The sequence below is a fragment of the Eupeodes corollae genome, chromosome 3, assembly GCF_945859685.1.
Source record: "Eupeodes corollae chromosome 3, idEupCoro1.1, whole genome shotgun sequence".
Taxonomy (NCBI): domain Eukaryota; kingdom Metazoa; phylum Arthropoda; class Insecta; order Diptera; family Syrphidae; genus Eupeodes; species Eupeodes corollae.
Window position 1 is genome coordinate 105108298 of NC_079149.1, and position 21299 is coordinate 105129596.

General features: G+C 33.8%; 1 protein-coding gene across 1 annotated transcript in view; it reads right to left on the minus strand.

Moving 5' to 3' along the window:
• The window catches only part of LOC129952292 (probable G-protein coupled receptor CG31760), a 165433-nt gene that overhangs the window by 27806 nt on the left and 116328 nt on the right, over positions 1 to 21299 (minus strand). Inside the window, exons 8-10 of the mRNA XM_056064806.1 lie at positions 20539 to 20648; positions 20246 to 20390; positions 1610 to 1818 (exon numbers count right to left, since the gene is read on the minus strand). Of these exons, the coding sequence (XP_055920781.1) occupies positions 1610 to 1818; positions 20246 to 20390; positions 20539 to 20648 (464 nt within the window). The remainder of the gene's footprint in view (positions 1 to 1609; positions 1819 to 20245; positions 20391 to 20538; positions 20649 to 21299) is intronic.

Consider the following 21299-nt stretch of genomic DNA (forward strand, 5'->3'; position numbering starts at 1 on the left):
GGCTATAACAAACATCAAGTTCTGCAGCTTTGCGTGCACTTTAATTTTCAGAGATCCAAAGACTAATTGAATTCAAATGAGGGATATTTTGTGAGAGGGTCAATGACTGAGGCGATTGACAGGAGTTCGCTACTTCGAAAGCATCTTTGAACAAATTTACAAACAAAATTTTTCTCCAAATTCGCCGTTCGGATTCGGCCTAAAATTGTAGGTCCCTTCCATTCCTGACAACAGTACTCGCACACAGGAATGGTTGAGAGTTGTTAGTCACTAGGCAATGGTCCACAACGGACTGTTGCGCCACCCTTATTTATTTAAATTTTTTTCAGAGTCATGGCTAAGTTCGTTGTTGAAAGACATGCAGTTTGGATACCTTGTTTATTTTATTTTTAAAGTTTCTTGGGCAGGATTCAAACCATGGAGGAGATTAAGAAATATTGCTCGGTATGGGGTGGTCTCATTTTTAATTAGGAATATTACATTTAAATTAAAAGATAGGTCTAATGCTGGGTGATGTCGGTCTTCTTCGACAAGTAGGGTATTGGCTGAATTTACAGCAATATCAGCATTGAGTGTGTCCGAGAAAAATATAAGGTCCAATATTTTGTGGAAAATGTTGGCAATCCCATTAAGTTGGTTAAGTCCAAGAGAGGAAATACCGTTAATTGTCAAGTAGAGGACATGTTTATAGGAGATAGATAGTTTCCTTGCGTCTTTCCAGATTAAGTTTGGAAGATTGAAATCTCCTAAGACTAGTAACTCGTCTTGTAGCTCATTTTGATCGTTTATTTTGTCTATGCAATTAATTAAGTTTTCATAAACGTTGTAAGAAGAGCTTAGAGGTATAGATGTGGTGATAATGTATAGCAGTCGTCCAAAGTGCATATAAAGCAATTTTTCCCGGCAAGCAAAAGTCCACCTCCTACAGAGCTGATGTCATTTAAGTAGTATCTATCACGTCTGTACACTTGATAACTCGAATCGAAGAGTTCCGTATCCAAGAATGTATTGTTTAGCCAAGTTTCAGTCAAAATGATTATGTCTTGTGGTAGGATGGTTAAATTTTTGTAGACCTTATTAATCTTTGTCCGTAGTCCGTTGACATTTTGATATTAGATTAGAATTTTTTGAATCTACTTCTTTGATGATGTAGCATTGTCTGGATATTGCGAAAATGGTTAGAAGATGATATTTTTGTGCTGATTTGCTTATTTTATTCGTGGACTATTATACCACTAGACCACATGATGAGTGCAATGCGCGCAACGTTTGCAGATTTGACAGATGCCACCAAAACAAAATGGCTACCATGGGGCGGCAAAATCTTCCCGCGCCAATTAAAAACTCATTTATAAAGCAATACAAAAGTTGAACATTTAAAAAAAAGGTACGAATGTATGATTCACGATTCAGACAAGCATTTTAAAAAGGCAGACGAAAGTGGTCCATTTATTTTATGTTATTTTCTTTAACTTTATTTATTAAATATTTGTCTAAATTTTTGTTTATGAGAAGCATATTTGCTCATATATGTTGTAAGTGATAAAAAGCCAATAAGGAAACTTCACATCCCTAAACTATTAAGTTATTGTATTTAAAGGATACTTACTGAAAAGCTATCATTGTTATATTGACAATAGCTATGTTGTAAATAGCATACGATATTAAACGGGCTTCATTGTATAAAGATTCAGCATTCCGTACATTATAACAAACTCGAATGCCCCAAGCTAAAAACAAAACTTCACCAATTGCCAAGCTGTGGTCCCACCAATTGTACGAACATTGTTTGAATTTTAATTTGTCCTGATCGTGAATCTGTGAAAATGAAAAAAAAAGTAATAATAAAAGAGTTATCTTTAAGCTATATATATATTTGTGTATGTATTTTAAACCCATAGAAGTTGTAAATACCTACACCGCATTTATATATAAATAGAAGGTTATTTTGAAAATTGTATAGGTACCAACAAAATAAAAACAAAAATAAAAATCATTCTACGAGACCAAGGAGTATATTGCTTCTGGATGCACGTGACCTACTTTAAGAATTTTTTAATATATGTATAGGTATATTTTATATATTTATATAAAAGTTGTTATAGGTAAGTATATACGAAAGGCAAAAAGATTGTACGATGAAAAAAAAAGTTTTATTTAATTAAAAAAACAGCTCACGGCCTTAAGGATAACAATTTATGCTCATGGTGAATTGCAAAAATTTTTGTTTATATTCGAATACCTACAAAAACTCGAGGTATTTACAAAAGGAATCGAACATATACCCATACCCACCCTAATGGTTGTTTTATTACTAAAGGAAGCTTACCTATTTATGCTCATATATATAAGTTTTGTATTTTTTATTTTACATTTAAAATCAAAGCCAAAATAGATTATGAAGTATTGCCCAAGAGAATTCGAAGGATTTTGTTTCGATTTCCTTGTAACGTTTTATTTTTTGAAACAAGAAACAAACTCAAGGTGTTTAAGATAAAAGAAGCATAAGTGGTAATGGGGTGAATGATGAGTAAAGCAATTCATTAACGGCAAGTAAATAAGACCACAATTTGAAACCAAAGGATTATCAAGAAATAGAATTCAATACAGCAAAATATTTTTGACGTTTTTATTCTTTTTTAATAATGAAAAAACTTACAAAAATTGTGAAAGGAATATCTCGATTTATTTTTCAATAGAAAGTAATTTTTTTAATGAATTTTACAGTTTTTATGTGGGCTTTAATAAATGATGTCAATGTCAAAAATACGAATTACAAATATGTAGTTGAATTTAGTATCAGAAATTCATAAATAATGCAAATGTTTTTTTTAATAATTTGTTATTCCTTGAAGAAGTGACCACAATTAGCAATCAATCGAGATGTGATTAATATCTTTAGGTTTTGTTCTTTGTAACCTTGATGGATTAAAAAACATTAAGTTATCAACGACAGTCGGAATCATGAATATTGGTAATGGAAAAGATACCTTAATATTTGAAATAAAATACATATTGTTTGATTTATCTTAAATAATACTCGGTTTTTTCTTAGTACCATCATGAAACTTCTTTTTGGAAAAACTTATTTAAGAAAATGTATTTTTATGCTAGATTATTTTTTATATTTGTCAAATGATTAGTGGAGAAGTCGTATTGATAAATGATAATTGATATTTTCTGAACGTCAGTTTTCCCTTAATTTGTGGAAAATAAGCTCCTATAATTTGAAATTAGGGCTGACAATGAGTAGATCCCAGTCTCGTGACGCCCACAAAATTTTAAATAAAAGAACGCCCAAATTTTAAGATGTCATTTTGACCAAAAGAATTATTAACTTCTCATAGGAAGTTATTGCAATCGGTCCGATTTGTCGGATTGATAATTTTGACATTTCTCTACGTTTCAAGGTATATAGGGTCGAAGTAAAAGATTTTTAGAAAGATGTCTGTGCGTGCGTGTGTACGTACGGTCGTGACGTTTTTTTTCGTCGTCCGTAGCTCAAGAACCAGAAGAGATATCGACTTCAAATATATTTTGTTATACAGATAAAAAGGCAAACAAATTCAAAAATAATAGCAGTTAAAAAAAAGGTGAACAATTTAGTTAACCCTTAATATCTCACGAAACAATGACTTTAGAGACTTGAATACATTTTTGTATTATATATTGTAACGTGATACCAAACCAGTATATTTTTGGAAAAAATCCAAGTAAAGGTTTTTTTTTTATAAATCTTATAAATTTGTCACCTCGAAAACTTAAAAAAAAAAATAAGGTTCTTAACATCTGGTAAAATTATGAGAAAAAGCAAATTGACAGTTTTTTTACAAAAAAAAAACCTAAGCAAAAAAATTAATAGAAGTTGGTAAAAATTTACTTTCGATTCAAACAGCTTTTCAAAAATTAAAAATATTGTCTACAAACTTTTTTATTTCACAGAAAATATTGTTTCCGATATTCACTAATTTTTGTTCTAAAAATGCAACAGTTTGTTTTTTTTTCCATAAAAGAATAAAATCTACAAAAAATAGTTCGCAAATTTGGTAAAAATTGATGTTCAGTTCTTGTTATCTCTCAAATTGATTTAATTCATCAAATTTGTAAAAATTTATGAAATGTTTCTAAAGTTGGTAAAAATTTTGTTTTCGACTAAAAATCTATTTAAAAAACTAGATTTTCAAACTAAACTATTTCTTTTTATGAAAAATATTGTTGGTCGAAATAATTCAACTGAAAACTTTTTAAGTCCAACATGAAATTCTACAAAATTGTAAGCAAGACAAATCGACATACGGGGTAGGAATTTATCAGTTTGGGTGTGCATCCCATCCTCTTTTTAATTTTGAACTTGGTTCTTATGTCATATTGGATAGACTTTGTGCTATTTATTCAGGGCATTACGAAGATTATGGTTTGTATCGTTTTTTATGTCTTATCACATTTTAAACCAACTTTCAATGCCTTAACTCCCAAATATAGAAATGTCATAACGCCCAAAACATTTAGAGTGGTTAGGTTTTGAGAAGTGTAGAGAGAGTGAGGTATGCATGCAACCATGTTACTTTTTTTGACATTCCGAGCTTGTGTGCGACCTGAATTTTGTTTGTTTAAAGTTTGCATTTGGGCGTAAAATTTTAAAACTTAAAATGTCGTAGTGACCAAAATAAACAAAAATTTTTTTAGAATGCCCAAATCTTGAAACACTTAACATCTTTTGGGCGATTTGACAATTAGTAATTCAGCCGTTATGATCCTTTAAAATTGATTTGGGCAATATGACATTGAATTTGGGCTTTGTGAAATTTTCTTCTAACAAATTTCTTGGGCGAGAGAGGCATTTCAAAACGATATGACATTTTTTACGTATTGATCTTATTTAATTGGGCAATAAAACCGAAAGCTTTTTTATTTGGACATTTCAGAAAACCCCAAAAAAGTCCCAATGTTTGGTAATATTGCCCAATTCTAGATGAGTGTTTAAAAACAGAATCTCTATATTTAAAAGTACGCCCGAAATTGAGTTCGAGGGTAAACTGGTGAGCATTCCTGAAAGTCTGAGAATTACGGCTGAATTGTTTGAGAGAGGATGGAATGCAACTAGCTAATTCAACAGAACATTGCTTGTAAAAATATCTGTAAAACAATGAAAGGAAGTAAATGTTTCGGTTAACGTTTTATCGCCTGTCATTTTCAAAGCTCTTTTTTGGATCCTATCTAAACGACTTAAACTTCTTATACATATTTCGCACCCGCCTAAATATGTGAGTTACATTCAAGTTTTGGACGATTGAAGGCTTGGTAAATTACAGCCAGATCAGAATGATTGAAAAATTTCGTGAATCGTCGTGTCGGAGGAATCCTAAGCACCTTTGTGGCTATACTGAATATGTGATAGTTTCATAACACGTTATCTGTGATACACATACCGAGTACTGAAAGTGGTATAGTTTCCTAGATGCTAGTACCGCTAATGGATAGCACGGAGCAGAAGAGATTCATCAATACCAAAAGCACGCATTTTCGATATAAGAGTTTGGTGCCAAACTCTATCAAATGCCTTTAAAATATCTAGTGCAATAATTTTAGTTTCTCCAAAACGATGTAAAGATTTGCTTCACTGTTCGGTGAGATGAACCATGAGATCACCACGACCTTGGAAAGAAGGGAGTGCTATTGGCCGATAGTTAGAGGGAAGAGAGGATTCACTTTTTTCAGTGATAAGTTGGTCAAATGCTGTTTTTCTTCCACTCGAAAGAGACCTATAGAGTAGGAAACATGGAAAAACTTACTCAGTGGTTTCACCAGCGTTGAAGAACACCTTTTCAGGGAAATAGGGTGGAGACTATCTGGCCAGCAGATTTGTGTATGTCAACGTCAAGTTGGATTTAAATTAAGACCCATCGGAAAACAGTTTTGACTATTGTTATCTTAGCAAAGCCCTAAGCTGGTGTTCTTATAACAGTAAAAATAATAGGTGTATTTATCAATCGAACAAGCCTTGAGTAGATATTGGAGTATTGGTATAAAATTATTTTTTTTCCACTTCAGAATTTCAGAAAGTAGTAGTAAGCTTATAGCGTCAAACTACTTTCAGAGGCTCATCATAAGTGAATGTGTTAGTTGTCAGTAAAAAAATAATACAATCATAGCCTAACACACGCACAAAATACCAAACATTATTAGCATTTAACTTTTACAGAACCAAAAATAAAGTGAGAACGTTTACTTATTTAAATTTAAATCTATCGATGAAAAGTTTAAGTTATATAAAATGCTCATTTGACTTAAAGCTTCAATCTTCTCATAGTTAGTTCTATGGAAGTCAATATGTATAAAATCAAATGTACGCAGGTGATGAGTTCCACTTCGGTAATTCAAATGTACACAAGATAGCAAATAAGGTGCATCAATTTCGCCATTAATGAGTTGATGAAAAAATACCAAGTCATTATTAACACTCCTTTGATGGAGAGATTGCATTTGAAAAAGTAGAATACGAGGCAGATCATAAGTATTATCGCAAACACGACCCTTTAGGGCAAAGCGAATGAAATTATGTTGAATTGATTTAATACGTTACGGTCCTGTAGTTGCTTATATCCGCCTTGTTACCTTTCTTGAAAATTGGTGTTAGAAATGACTTCTTCCATATACTGGGAAATTTGCCTGCTTTTAGAGAAGGTTTGAATAAGAACGTAAGGAATTCAACTAAAGCATTAGTACACTTTTTTAGTACTATCGGGGGAATACCATCGGGACCGGCTGAGCAGTCATAATTGAACGCAGATAAAAGATCAAGGACCGTACTCTGTAGCACAGGGATGTGACTACAGCTAGTTTGCGAAAAGAAGTGAAGATTATAAAAATATATTTCATCAACTTCTTGAGGGCCATAACAAATGATTCACGGAGATTGGTTGCGAAACCGTTACAGATATCAACAGTTTTATCTAATGAAAGGTTTCTGTAAGTGAAGTTAACTGGAAGGCCATCTGTTTTTTTCTTTGAGTTTACAAAATTCCAAATTTGTTTAAGATTTTCTTTCAAAGAGGTGCCAATATCATTAAAATAGCTAGCATATTGGTTAGAGTACAACATAAAAAAAGAAAAGTTGGTTGGAGGCAGAGTTTTGAGATACGTTTTCCATGCCTTATTTCTTTTGTTACGCAGTAAACGCAATTCTTTCGTGTACCAAGGATGGCTAAAGTTTGTATTTCTTGATTTCTTTATCGATACATTTTTTTTCAAAACAATAATTAAGGATCCTATAAAAAGTTGAAACTGCTTCGTCAATTTTAGAAAATGCTAGTGTATCAGCAATTCCAGAAATGGTTAAATCTACAGACAACTGCTAAAAATAAGCTCTTCTGAAATCAAAATTATATAAGCAATCAACAAAATTACTGTGATTAGTAAGGTGATTACTTAAGTCAAAAAAAAAATGTCCAAAGGGGGATGATATTTTTCAATATTAGTAATTCCTGATCTAGATTCTAGAACAAGAGTACTAATAGCGTCAGAAGAAAACACTAAATCGAGAATTCGATTTTTTGAGTTTTTAATACAGCTTGTTTGCTGTAAGTCAGTAAGAAGGACTTTATCGAGAAGAGAAAGTTCCATTTGTGAAGAAGAAGGAGAGGCTTCAAGGCAGGATTCGTCTTCGGATGGAATCCAGTCAATGTGTGGTAAATTAAAATCACCTAAAAGTAAGATATTGGTGTCAGAGCTGGACAAATTTATAAGATAGTCTAATGCCAAGGAGAGATCGTTATAAACAGACTCCAAACTTTTTGAAGGAATGTAAACCTTTAAAATGAAAAAAGTCTTAGTCTGTACGATTATCTTTGCACATACCAGTTCAATTGATAATACAAATGGAAAAGATACAGAAGAAGAGAAATATGTATTTTTTACCGCTATTAGAACACCTCCAATTAAATCCTTTGCATTACCAACATGACGATCGTTTCTGCAAACTTCGAACTCTTGACTAAAAAGTTCTGTGTCGGAAAAGCTTGAATTAAGCCACGTTTCTGTCAAAACGAATACGTCATGTTGAAATGATTGGCAGTTAAGAAAAATGTCAGTAGTCATGCTACGAAGTCCCCTTACGTTTTGGTAGAAGAGCGCAAGCCTGTTAAGTGTTTTGATTTGTTTTTCAAAGAAACACCCTGTTTTTGACTTTGAGTAAATTCTTTGACTAAAGTCTCTGCGGGCCATATATTTGGGTTGCAAATAGAATCAAAGTAAGTGGGATTCGTTATTAATTTAAAAGAGGGAACAAAATATAAGGAAGATAGTCGGAGACAAAACGGAACCCTGTAGAACACCATGAGATCACCAGTGAACCTATTGCTACAAAATCCATATTGTCGGTCATTAAGAAGCTTAAATGTTCAGCTGAACATTAATTAGCGTTTCCAAGAATTTGGATGTAAGTGTAATTGGACGAAAGTTAGAGGGGTAGGAAGATTCATCCTTTTTAGTGACAAATTGGACAAATACTGTTTTTTCCAGTCAAAAAGAGGCCTGTAGAGTAAAACAGATGAAAAGGCTTAGCGCCGAAGAACACCTCATCAGACAAATAATGGGGAACTATTCGGGCCAGCGGATTTGTGTATGTCAAGGTCAAGTTGGTTTAAATTAAGACCCTTCGGAAAACAGTTTCGACTTTCAAGAGTAAAAATAATAGTTGTATTTATCTATCGAAGAAATCTTGAGTAGATATTCGAGTATTGGTATATAAGTATAATCAAGACTTAAAAATTCTCAATAATAAATTGCTTCGCCTCAAGGACTGTATTTTATTGTGAATTCAAAATTCAATAGTCAAGAAGTAATAGAAAACAAATCCAAGATATAACTTCTTTCATACATGTACATATACAAATGTGTAGAAAGGTATGTTCAGGTAAATGCTTGGTTTTAATAGCTTTTAAGTAAACAAGAAAAAAAAACTGATAAAACAATAATTGAACTTATATTTACCTCAGAAATAATTCAAAGTAATACATAATTGGATAAAAGATAAAAGCCCAAAGCACAAATAAATAATATCAATTTTCATTTTCTTTATAGAAATATAATTCCGATTTCAAAACCAATTTATGTAACAATGAAATCCTTTGTACATATACAAACAAACATATATTAAAGGTACTTTACATTCATATACATTTTTATAAGTATTATTCTCAATTCGCCGCAAGCTTATTAAATTATCTAAGTAAACAACAAAATTTAATTTGAAAATTACCTCTTTATCTATATTGTTATTATTATTTAATTAAAATTTTATGTTTGATACATTTTATACACCTGTATGTTGTATAAAGAAGTCTTACCTTAAGGTAATATTAACACCTATGGGAATATCGAATGTTCCTAATGGCAAAAAGTCAAAAAGTTCACATCGTCCAATATATCAATATTTATACATATATGTATGTATATGTAGACAAAATAATCAAATTATTATTATTCTGTCAGACAGTGTAATCCATCAAATAACATATCTTTGGTTATATGAACATTATAAAGGATAATATAAATCCACACCCAAGTATAGTATTAAGATGAGAAAGATGCTACTCTAGGGCAATACATAGAAATACATACAGGAGCTAAGAAATGATTCCATCAGACTATAAGACAAAAATCTATATCATAAATTATAACTATGTGTTATATGAGATCCTCTTATACGCCTCCTCCATGTCTATTATATTAACAAAACAGCAAACACTTTATCTGAAATACAGTACTTACTACTTATACACAATCCTATATTCTTATATCAAACACTCTGAGTCGATTTATTAAACACTTATTACTTTCGGTAGAATTTCACTCGTCAATTGAATTAATCGAAGAACTTTGTATTACTTTTGTTGCATGTCCAAGCAAATTAGACACTTGAGAATAATTTTACAAGGACGTGCAATCCGTATTTTTATTGTGTTGATATGATAAGAACAAGGGAAATCAGTAGAAACAGCCTTGCACACTCTGCTGTAAGAACTATCGAATACTCCCTATAGCGAAAAAATAAACAATGGTGGCCTTCCTGGATATTGAGGGCGCTTTCACTTCTGCTATGACGACCCTAAACGTCGAATACTCAATCTGTTGATTAATATTATGCTAAAAGCAGGATTGCCAAGATGCAATCAGAGAGGCCGCCTCTGATGTACTGGGTTTGCTGGCCACCAACAAGGTACCCCTGGTTTGATGAGGAATGTCGGCAGGCAAATGCAGCCAAACAACAGGCACGCAAAGCAGCGCTGCATAAAAGGACGAGAGCTGCTCATGAGCTCTATGCGCAGAAAAGGCGATAGGAACGCCGACTTCTCAGAAGGAAAAAGAGATTGCATGAGAAGCGTGCGGTTGAAGATGTTGAAAGTTTTATGAACAGGTGAAACGAAATTCACAGGTACATAAACCTAGAACCGAAGGCTGCAAAGACGAAAGTGGAAACTTCATAGTGGATTCTCAGTCAATGCTGAGGCTATGGAAGGACCACTTCTGCAGACTGTATAACGGCGACGACGAACTAAATTCCGCTGTCAGGCAGGATGATCCATTCAACATAGACGACAAACGCCAACAATCATGTCCTCCCGACTTAGACGAAGTAAAGATTGCCATATCGAAGATGCAGCCTAATAAAGATGCTGGAGCGGATGGCTTGAATGCCGAGCTCTTTAAAGCAGCTGGAGATAAGTTGGTTAGGAGCATGCACCAACTTATCTGTAAGATATGGTCGGAAGAAAGCATGCCCGATGAATGTAACCTCAGTATTGTTTGCCAGATCCTGAAAAAAGGAGACCCTCTAAACTGCACCAACTATAGAGGAATCAGTCTACTTATCTTGAAGCCCATCGTCAAGAACCTGATAGGTCCTTATCAGTGGGGTTTTAGATCAGGAAAGTCCACAATTGATCAAATATTCACATTACGGCAGATCCTGGAAAAAACTCAAGAACACCAAATCGACACCCACCATCTTTTCGTCGATTTCAAGGCCGCATATGAAAGCATCTTCAGGGACGAGCTGTATAGAGCCATGTCTAGTTTTGGCATCCCTGCCAAACTCGTCCGTCTGTGCAGGATGACCATGAAGAATTCACGCTGCTCCATAAAGGTTAGAAACAACTTAACAGAACCTTTCGATGTCAAAAAAGGTTTTAGACAAGGTGATGCGCTGTCATGTGATTTTTTAACATCGTGCTTGAAAGAATAGTGCAGAGGTCACACGTTAACACCAGAGGCACTATCTTTCAAAAGTCGGTCCAATTACTGGCATATACTGATGACATTGACATAATCGGAAGAACTCAGCGTGATGTCAATAGGGCTTTTGTGAGTATTGAGGCAGAGGCGGCAAAAATGAGTTTAACGGTTAATGACGGCAAAACAAAGTACATGCTGTCGTCAAGTAAGGACATACAACACCGACGCCTTGGTCAAAACGTCACCATCGACAGACGTAACTTTGAGGTAGTCAAGGACTTCGTCTACCTAGGCTCTGCTGTAAACGCAGAAAACAACACCAGCGCTGAGATCAAACGCAGAATAACTCTTGCTAACCGCTGTTTCTTTGCACTAAGAAAGCAATTGAGTATTAAAGTCCTTTCTCGAGGAACCAAAGTGTTGCTATATAAGACCCTTATCATCCCCATCCTGCTATACGGTGCAGAAGCATGGACTATGACAAAAGCGAATGAAAAGTCCAACGACTAAGATGGCTGGGTCACGTAGAGCGCATGGAAACCAATGCTATGGCCCGGAAAGTCTTCGAATTCGCACCCACAGGACAGTGCAGAAGAAGAAGACCACGGATCAGATGGCGCGCACAAGTGGAAGGTGACCTCACCCAACTTAGAGCGCGAAACTGGAGAAGTTTGTTGGGTGAGGCCCTAGTTCACACAGGACTGTAGCGCCACCTTAAGTTAGTAAGTAAGTAAAGTAAAAGAAGGATCATCAGCTCTAAGTGGGGGGATTTTTGCCCAAAAAGGTCTGTCAGTAGAGGCAATCCGCAAGGTGGTGTTCTGTCCCCTCTCCCGTATAATATAGTCGTTAACGAACTACTAATATCCCTTGAGAGGGAAGGCTACAGAGTGGTTGCATATGCCGATGATGTTGCTATCGCCGTCACAGGGAACATCCTAATACACTTAGAGACCTCCTCCAAAACGCACTCATTATGCTCAATAGATGGACTGATAACTGCAGACTTAGTATTAATCTTCAAAAAACAGACCTCGTCCTTTTTACACGGAAATACAAGATCCCAGTAATTGTACCTCCTTGAATAAAATGTGTACCACTAATTTCTACCAATGGAGCCAAATATTTTGATCTGATATTGGATACAAAATTAAGTTGGAAACCTAATATTCAGGAAAGAGTTAAAAAAGCTTTTCCTTTGCAAGAAAACCATAGGAAGCATATGGGGTTTTCAACCTCGCAAAATCTATTGGCTAATGGCTATACACATCGGTCATCCGAGCAATACTTATGTACGGGGTTGCAGTATGGTGGACTTTAGAAAAACGAAAAACTCATCAGAGTCCATCGCACTGCATGTCTCTGCATAAGCGGGGCATTAAGAACCGCACCCTCAGCAGCGTTAGACACTCTCTTTCATCTGAAACCCGCCGACATCTTCAGCAAACAAGTGGCAGCGAGTACAGCTATAAGCAGCCACCAAACTCATATGGCCTTCACTGGACCTTAAGCGCTCTAAAGACTTGTTATCTCAAAGCAGACTTCTTATTAGCTTCCTAATAGGCAGACACGCAATAAGACTTGGTGTAGCCTCAAATGGCTTCTGCAGTAGCTGTGTGTACGAAGAAGAAGAGGAAACAATCTCTCACCTTCTCTGCACATGCCCTGCACTTTCACTAAGACGCAAACTTCATCTGGGAGACTACGTTTTTGATAATACCAGTGAACTAGCTAAAAATTATATCAAATAGCTATCTTCTTCTCTTTATAAAAAGCTCAAAATGATTCCACTAGTAAGAAGTATTTCTCTAGAATAGCCCCCTTATATTTGGTGGTTTCATTGAAAAATGAGTTTGAGATTTGCATTCTTCAACAATCGACCAAGTAAATTCAAAAAATTCCTTAGTTATTCAACTATCTTCCTTATTCATGGTATTTAGATCTTTAAAATCTTATGAACCTGACATTTTAATGACATTTTGTTTTCATACGTCATTTATAAACGTCAACATTTTGAAGTTTATAAATGTCATCTAAAATTAAATTTATAACTATTTTATATTAAGTCATTCGACTTATTAAGGATATCTATCCTAGATAAAGTTAAAAACTAGTTTGAACTAGCAATATATCCTAAAATATAGATTCTAAGGGCTGACGATCTAATTGCGATAAGGGGGGCCCGAAAGGTTGAGGTTATTAGAATTCTCTTGCAGCGTGATTTCGACAAAATTCGGCGATATTGCGACGACTGGAAACTGAAAATAAATGTCCTGAAGTCGGACACAATTCTGTTCCGGACTCCGTTGGCTTGGGCCACGAGGGATACGTGCAAGAATTGGAGCAAGATGGTGATCATTGATCTTCAATGGCAGCGATTAGCGAGCGAAAGTGTAGTGAAGTACCTCGGTATCTACTTAGATCAGTATTTATATTTCAACAGACATATAAATGCTGCACTGACCAGGGCCAGAGGAGCCTTCGCTCTGACGAAACGGCTGTTTTATAGCAGTCAGCTTGGCCTCAGATTGAAGGTAATTTCCCCAGCTCTTATAGGGCCGATAATCGTTTATGGTTGTCCTGTGTGGTTCAACGTTGCCCCTTCCCAGATGGAGAAGTTTCGGGTGCTCGAGCGGCAGTGCTTACGACGATGTACGGGCTTATATCGAACAGCCGAATCTTCTTATGTGCATTACTATTCCAACGAGGTCTTATACAATGGGGCTCGAATCAACAGGATTGACAACTTCGTGATAAAACTCGTTCGAGGTCACATTGCGGGGGCTATGTCTTCGAAAATTAATTAAATTTTTGGGGCTTTCTAACCGAACGACGAGTATTTTGAAAGTGCATGCTTGAGCGGCTTCATTCCACTAGAGGCATTCCTCTTTTTAGATAGATGATACAGGATAGATTGGCAGTTCCGCTAATTTACCACGTCAGACGACTTACCGTGGATAGGCGACTCCTGTACAATGGGGAAGTTATGGCAAAAGGCGGAGCAGAGCTCCTTCGGTTCAGTAGGGCTGTGTCCGAACGGGACCGAATTGATAGGGTGAACCAAAGAACCCGTTTTGGTGGCTTCAATCGGCACTTGATAGCAGGTAGTCGGGATGGGGTTTTAAGCCTTGGCCGGCTTACATACTGGTATTATAGTTTTAGGGTTTAGTTTTAAGTAGAATAGGCATGGAGGCACACAAAAAAAAATAATAACAAAAAATAATAAAAAAACTATAAAATAAACTTGAAATAAAAAAAAGGAAAACAATAAATTAAAAACTAAAAAGTAAGACAGAAAGATTTGCTGCTGTGGTTGTTCTAGGTTTATGTAGCTTATAGGTAGAATAGGTAGTTTAAGTTTGTTTAAATCTTTAATTTAAGGACCTTACTTAAGGTAGTTTTTCAGTAAAAATAAAAAAAGGTATTAAAATTAGTTTTTTTGTTTTTAATTTACAAATGAATAAAAAATAAATAAAATTGAATTGAAGTTAGATAGATCTTAGAGCCGAAAGGTATTAGAACTAAGTATTATTGTTTAACTTAGAGTGTCCGTATGGGACCAGTAGGTTAGTTTTAAGTTATGGTTAATTAGGCTATAGTTTTATGCATTTAAAAAAAAAAACGATGTTTTAATAGTTTATCTAATCGAACAGTGGAATAAATCTTTACATCTTACAATCTTTCAAAACCAATTGATAGAGCTCGGCACCAAGCTCTCTTATCGAAAATGCGTGTTTTATGAATCCCTTTTTTGTTGGATTAAAAACTATCTTTCTAACCGTTCAAGACAACTACATATGGAATGATCACATATTCGATAATGCCAAAAATCCTGCTACATACTCGGGATTTCTCCGATGGTGCAAGAAATTTACAAAGCCTTCTTATAAAACTTGAATATAACTCTCATAATTAGGCAGGTTCCCCTTAAACAACTTAAGCCTTTTATATAGTTTCCAAAAAAGAGCTTTGAAAATCATCGGCTGAATGATAAGTTGATAGGTCGTAGAACAATAACCGAAAATTTTACATCACTCAAACACCGCCGCAATGTTGCATGCCATTCTCGAGCTCAATTTCAACAACTGTTAAGAATATAGTTCCTTTTTTTAATCACTCATCGAGAATATGGAAAGCTTTACCGAACGCTGTTTTCCTCTCATTTAAAACTTCAACATTTTAAGAGCAATGTGTACCAGGTATTGTTAAATCTTTGTCTTGAGCATTTAATTACACACCGGTCGACAAAATGACGTTTTTTTTTGAGACCACAAACAAAACAGTTCTTAATTTTTTTAAAGAATTAAGTCATCCTAAATTCGAATCTTTCCTTTATATTTTTTCATCATATCATATTATTTTTTTTAATATATCCCTTTAAGATGTTAAAAAGAATCAATCAATTCAGTATTTCAACTGAATATTGAAGTAAGCGATTTTAGATTTGATGGTTATCTCGGATTTTATTGAAAAAAGCTTCTTCATAAATTTAAATATGGCCTCAAAAAGCCTTACAAAAGATTTTTTCTCGAATTTTAAAAAGTAAAATCTCAAAAACCTGACATGATACATGAATTTTGAAGTCAGATTTGAGCTAAGGTCATCAAAACCCATTGGTAAAGTAGATCTATGGAAAATAACGTCGATTCGTTATAAAACTGGCTCCGCCATATCGAATTCTGTTCTTCAAATTTGTAATTGGTTTGTTGATAGTTTCGGGCCATACAGGCTTACGGATTTGTTGTATGGTATTGACTTTAAGTGAGTTGAAAGTGTTTAAATGTCAAAGTGGATGCAGTTTAAATTTTTTTAAGAAAAAAAATAAAAAAATGTATTAGGAAATTTTTCAAAATATGTATCAACATTATTTACGTAATCACTTTGTATTCTTTAATTCGCTATTAATTCTGGGATTAGTAGTTGTACACAAATTTTTCTTTCCATTTTTGATTTTTTAAATTCGACAGATCAAATATTTCTAATAATAGTCTTTCCTGAAAGATTTTAACAAATTTAAACAATTTGCAATAATGAACATTTACTTTTGACATAACAAATCAAATCAAATTGGGTGGCGCTACAGTCCGTTGTGAACCAGGGCCTAGTGACTTACAACTCTCAACCATTCCTGTGTGCGAGTACTGTTGTCAGGAATGGAAGGAACCTACAATTTTGGGCCGAATCCGAACGGCTAGTTTGAGAAAGCACTTTTTCATGACAAGAATTACTCTTGAAGGATTTGTCAATTCCTCGCAAGAGGCAGTACCCGCGAAAATTATTTTTTTTTTGATTAAAGGTGGCACAGGCAGGGATTGAACCCAAGACCCCTTGCATGGCAGTCCAACGCACTAACCATCATGCCACGTTACTGACATAACAACAAAAGTTAATAATAGTTTGGAAAAGAACAGACAATTGATATATGATATTGATTTTCTGTCAAAATTGAACGGGACCCAGCTTTTAATATCCGTGTTCTGTTGGAAAATCTATCAATAGTATAGTAGGATTTTATACGAATAACAAAAACAATATCCGCAGTATCAATACTACCGATAAAAGTTAAAGTAGAATCTTACTACGGATGGGTTTTTGACATTTATACGAGTCTCGAATGGATCTTATGTGATTTCTTTCTTAAATGTTGGTACGATTGATATTGCATTTGTATCTCGATGGCTGTGTTCGTTGAGTAGTTGTGCATCATGTAATAAAAATAAATCTGTCACTGTTGATATTATTTAGTTTTGTTAGTGAAAATAGACTTAATGGGCTTATTTTACAAGAGAAAATAATAGAAAAGATAAATATGTTTTGCTATGTTTCCACCAAAGTCTTATCTCACTTTAGATTAAAAAAATCTTTTTGGTGTTTTCACCACACAAGAAGATTTAAAAATGATTAAGTTTAACAGCACTTTCTAAAATGCAAATGGTGTTTCGATGTTTATTATGAAATGAGATAGTTTGATTCGTGTTAAAAAATGAAGAACCGAGTAGTTCAGCACCATATAAGGATGTGCAGCCTACTCTATGTGCAAACTGACCATAAAGCATGATCTGTAAAACCAACTCCTCCACACAGGTGTTTCTTCACAATTTTTGATTGGACTCCAATCCCACATCGGAATCGAGTAGAAACAATTCCAAATTCAACTCGATTCAGGCATACAAAGAATTGAGGTGAACTTCAAGCTTGCTTCAACACCACATGTTGATGTAGTAGTCTACGAACAAACCCCTTTCTTGAAGGTTTTATTAACTTCCCATAGGAAGTTATTGTAATGGGTCCGATTTGTCAAATTGAAAATTTTGACATTTCTCGACGTTTCAAGGTCCCTAGAGTCGAAATAAAAGATTTTTAGAAAGATGTCTGTGCGTGCGTGTGTACGTACGTTCGTACGTCCGTACGTTCGTACGTCCGTACGTCCGTACGTCCGTACGTCCGTACGTCCGTACGTTCGCGACGTTTTTTTCGTCGTCCATAGCTCAAGAACCAGAAGAGATATCGAACTCAAATAAATTTTGTTATACAGATAATAAGGCAGAAAGATGCAGAAAGGGCTCTCAAGAAAATTGCGTGGGTGGTTTTTTTACCATAGCAGTTTAAAAAAAAGGTGAAAATTTTGGTTAACCCTTAATATCTTACGAACCAAAAACGCTAGAGACTTGAATTAAATTTTACATAATATATTGTAACATGATACCAAACAGATATATTTTTTGAAAAAAATCTATCTAACGGTTTTTTTTCTAAATCAAAAAAACTGAAAAAAAAAAATTTGTCACCTCCTAAATTTAACGACTAACATATGATTTCATCTCCAAAACAATTTTGAGCAACGGAGAATAATGTTTTAAAAATGTGATAAAATTTTGAGAAAAATCGAATAAACAGTTTTTTTATAAAAAATAAAAATCTAAAAAAAACATTACTCAAAGTTCGTAAAAATTAAATATCGATTCCAATATCTTTTCAAAAACTTGAAATTTAGGCTTCAAGCTTATTTTATCTTATAAGAAATATTGTTTTCAACATTCAGTAAAATTTTGAGAAAAATCGAATTGACAGTTTTTTTACAAAAAATAAAAACCTTAAAACAAAATTTATAAAAGTTCGTAAAAATTGATTTTCGACTCAAATATCTTTTCAAAAATTGTAGATATTGGCTTTTAACTACTTTTATCTTTCAAAAAATATTGTTGTTAGTTGTTAGTTTTTGTACAAAAAATTAAATACCTAAAAAAAAATGTAACAAAAGTTGGTAAAAATTGATTTTCGACTCAAATAATATCTTTTCAAATCTATAAAATATTGGCTTCAAACTAATTTTATCTTATAGAAAATATTGTTTTCAACATTCGATAGAATTTTGAAGAAAATCGAATTGACGGTTTTTTTACAAAAAAATAAAACTCTAAAAAAAAACAATACTAAAACTTGGTAAAAATTTACTTTACACTCAAATAGCTTTTCAAAAATTCAAAATATTGGCTTCAAACTTATTTTATTTTGCAGAAAATATTGTTTTCAATATTCAGTGATTTTTATATAAAAACCCAACAGTCCGTTTTTTCATAAAAAATAAAATCTATAAAAAATAGTGCGCAAATTTGGTAAAATCGATACTAGTACATATAGACAGACTTTTAAGCAAGACAAATCGACAGACGGGATGGGAAGTTATCAGTGTGGGTCACATCCCAGCCTCTTTTTTTATTACTATTCTGACAGTTCTTTTATCAGTTGTACCAATTTTTAAATACAAAAATATGTCTACTACCAATGGGGTTTCTTGGCAATTTTTTACCAAACTATTCAAAGAATGCCAAGAAACACGGGTAATGTCAAAATAACGCATTCACCTAACCCTGGCACTTTATTTGTTTCTATAGATACTATACAATCGACTTTTATTCATTTCATCGTTATATCATATTTGATTTTAGATATTTTCTACTTCACTTTTAACCTCTCATAAACACTCTAGAAATGGAATATTAAAATTGACAGTTTAATTACGGTATAACAAGTTTGTTTTCAATACCCATGTACATAGCATCATATTCATAAAGGTCTCTACAAAGTCACATGGAGGAAAATCTATACCTTCACCTATTTGTCATCGAAAATTACAGATTATTATGACAAAATAAATAATAAAAAAAAATTCAACCTCAATCAAGTCACCCGGTGTGTATTATGTACGAACCTCACATAAATTATACATCGAAGGCGAACCAGACCCAGAGCTAAAGCTAGAGCACATGCCTGGCCAAAAGACCACAATGTTGATTGCTATTGTTATCGATTTTTGTGAAAAGCAAAATCCCAAGGAAAAACTTGTTATCCTGAAAATTCATATTTATCGTATGCCATAATAACGTTTTTGGGGATTCTTTGATTCTATAACCATACATAGAAGACCATACACACTTCATCGATATAATACCCAAACCAACCCAACTCAAACCCTATTTGAAAATAAATATATTCAAGCATCAGCTCCACGTGAGGCGATTATACTACGTAGTATATGTAGGATCCAGGATACGCAACGCAAGTCCTTTAACTAAATTGAGCATAAAGTGTGCAAGTCAACGTGCCAGTTATAATTACGTGTTACTATGTTATGTCTTGTGTAGCTTCTATAGGTTTGTGTATAAATGTTTGTTGTGCTAATATCCTATTAAGAATGGTTATAAGTATACACCTGTGTGTGTGTATATTGACTTTTATTAACTTATTGTTATTATACCTTGCAAATTTGTAAACTTTGGCTTCAACTCCCATTCTCAAAGTTATAAGACCCCAACCCTTAAGAAAACCGCTCTCCCCTTAGAACAACTTCTTGTCATTGTTTTAATTGCAAAACGAATATTTTCTCAGAACTTTGATATTACTTTAGATACTTATACTTTTATTTGCTTAGAGTTAATGAGGGTATTTCAATTCTATCGCTCTTAAGAGCTCATATAAAAGTTTTTTTAAAATAACAAAACAAAATACTTACAACTTCAGCAAATGGAGTCGCAGAAATAGTCCAAGTTCCCAAATAAATCAACATCACCAAAAGTATCGGAACCATCCACTGGAGGAGCTGTTGATCGGTTAATTTGACTTTGTGAGCTGATTTAACTCGATATGTCAAGGACACTCTGATGGACAAAATAATAAAATGAAAAATGAAAAAGAAATAATAATGAAGACACATTTTTATTAATATGAATTTATACAAAGCATTTTTTATTTATTCTTTTTGAACTTTTGCTGACAACTGTCAACGCATGAATGTCTACTACGTACCTCCATGTTTTCATTAATAATGAAGTGTATGTTATACAGAAACCCATATGACGTGTCCATTTTGTAGCAACACACCAATAAGTATCTAGAATGGGAAATATTGCTGCCATCTGGAAAGGAAATTATAAGAAAGAATTCAATTTATTGCAGGATTTAGAAAGCTTAAGAATACGTAGAAAAAGGGTATTGTTGGATAGAATATAAAATTTATTTCTATTTTCTTTATGTGTAGACAAAAAAGATCTTGAGTAATTGTTTACCTAAGGTAGCTCCCTCTATACGACAATTCAATTTATTTATATAATTTTTGTATATGAACCAGTGTTCACAATTCTTTTGCAGGTGGGCTTCTACCCTTAAAGTCTATTGCGATCAAAAAAGTTGTATGTGAAGGGTTTTCTAATAAGAAATGTCTGAAACACAAACACACTCCAGCTTCGGCTTTGTCTGCGTTACGTTGGGCCTGATTCGAGGTTGCTTTTAATGACACTTCCAATATGACATTTCTAAAATGGCAGGTGAGTTTGTAGCGTTCAAAGGCTATTGCAGTCAAACAAGTTGTATGTAAAGGGTTTTCCAATAAGGAATGGATGAAACATAAACACGCTTTAGTTCCAGCTTCGTCTGCGTTACGTTGGGCCTGCTTCAAGGTTGCTTTGAATGACACATCCAATATGACATTTCTAAAATGGCACTTCAGACATTAGCAGCTGTTGAAATCGAAAAAATTATATTTATCGCGGAAGTAGCTATAATTATTT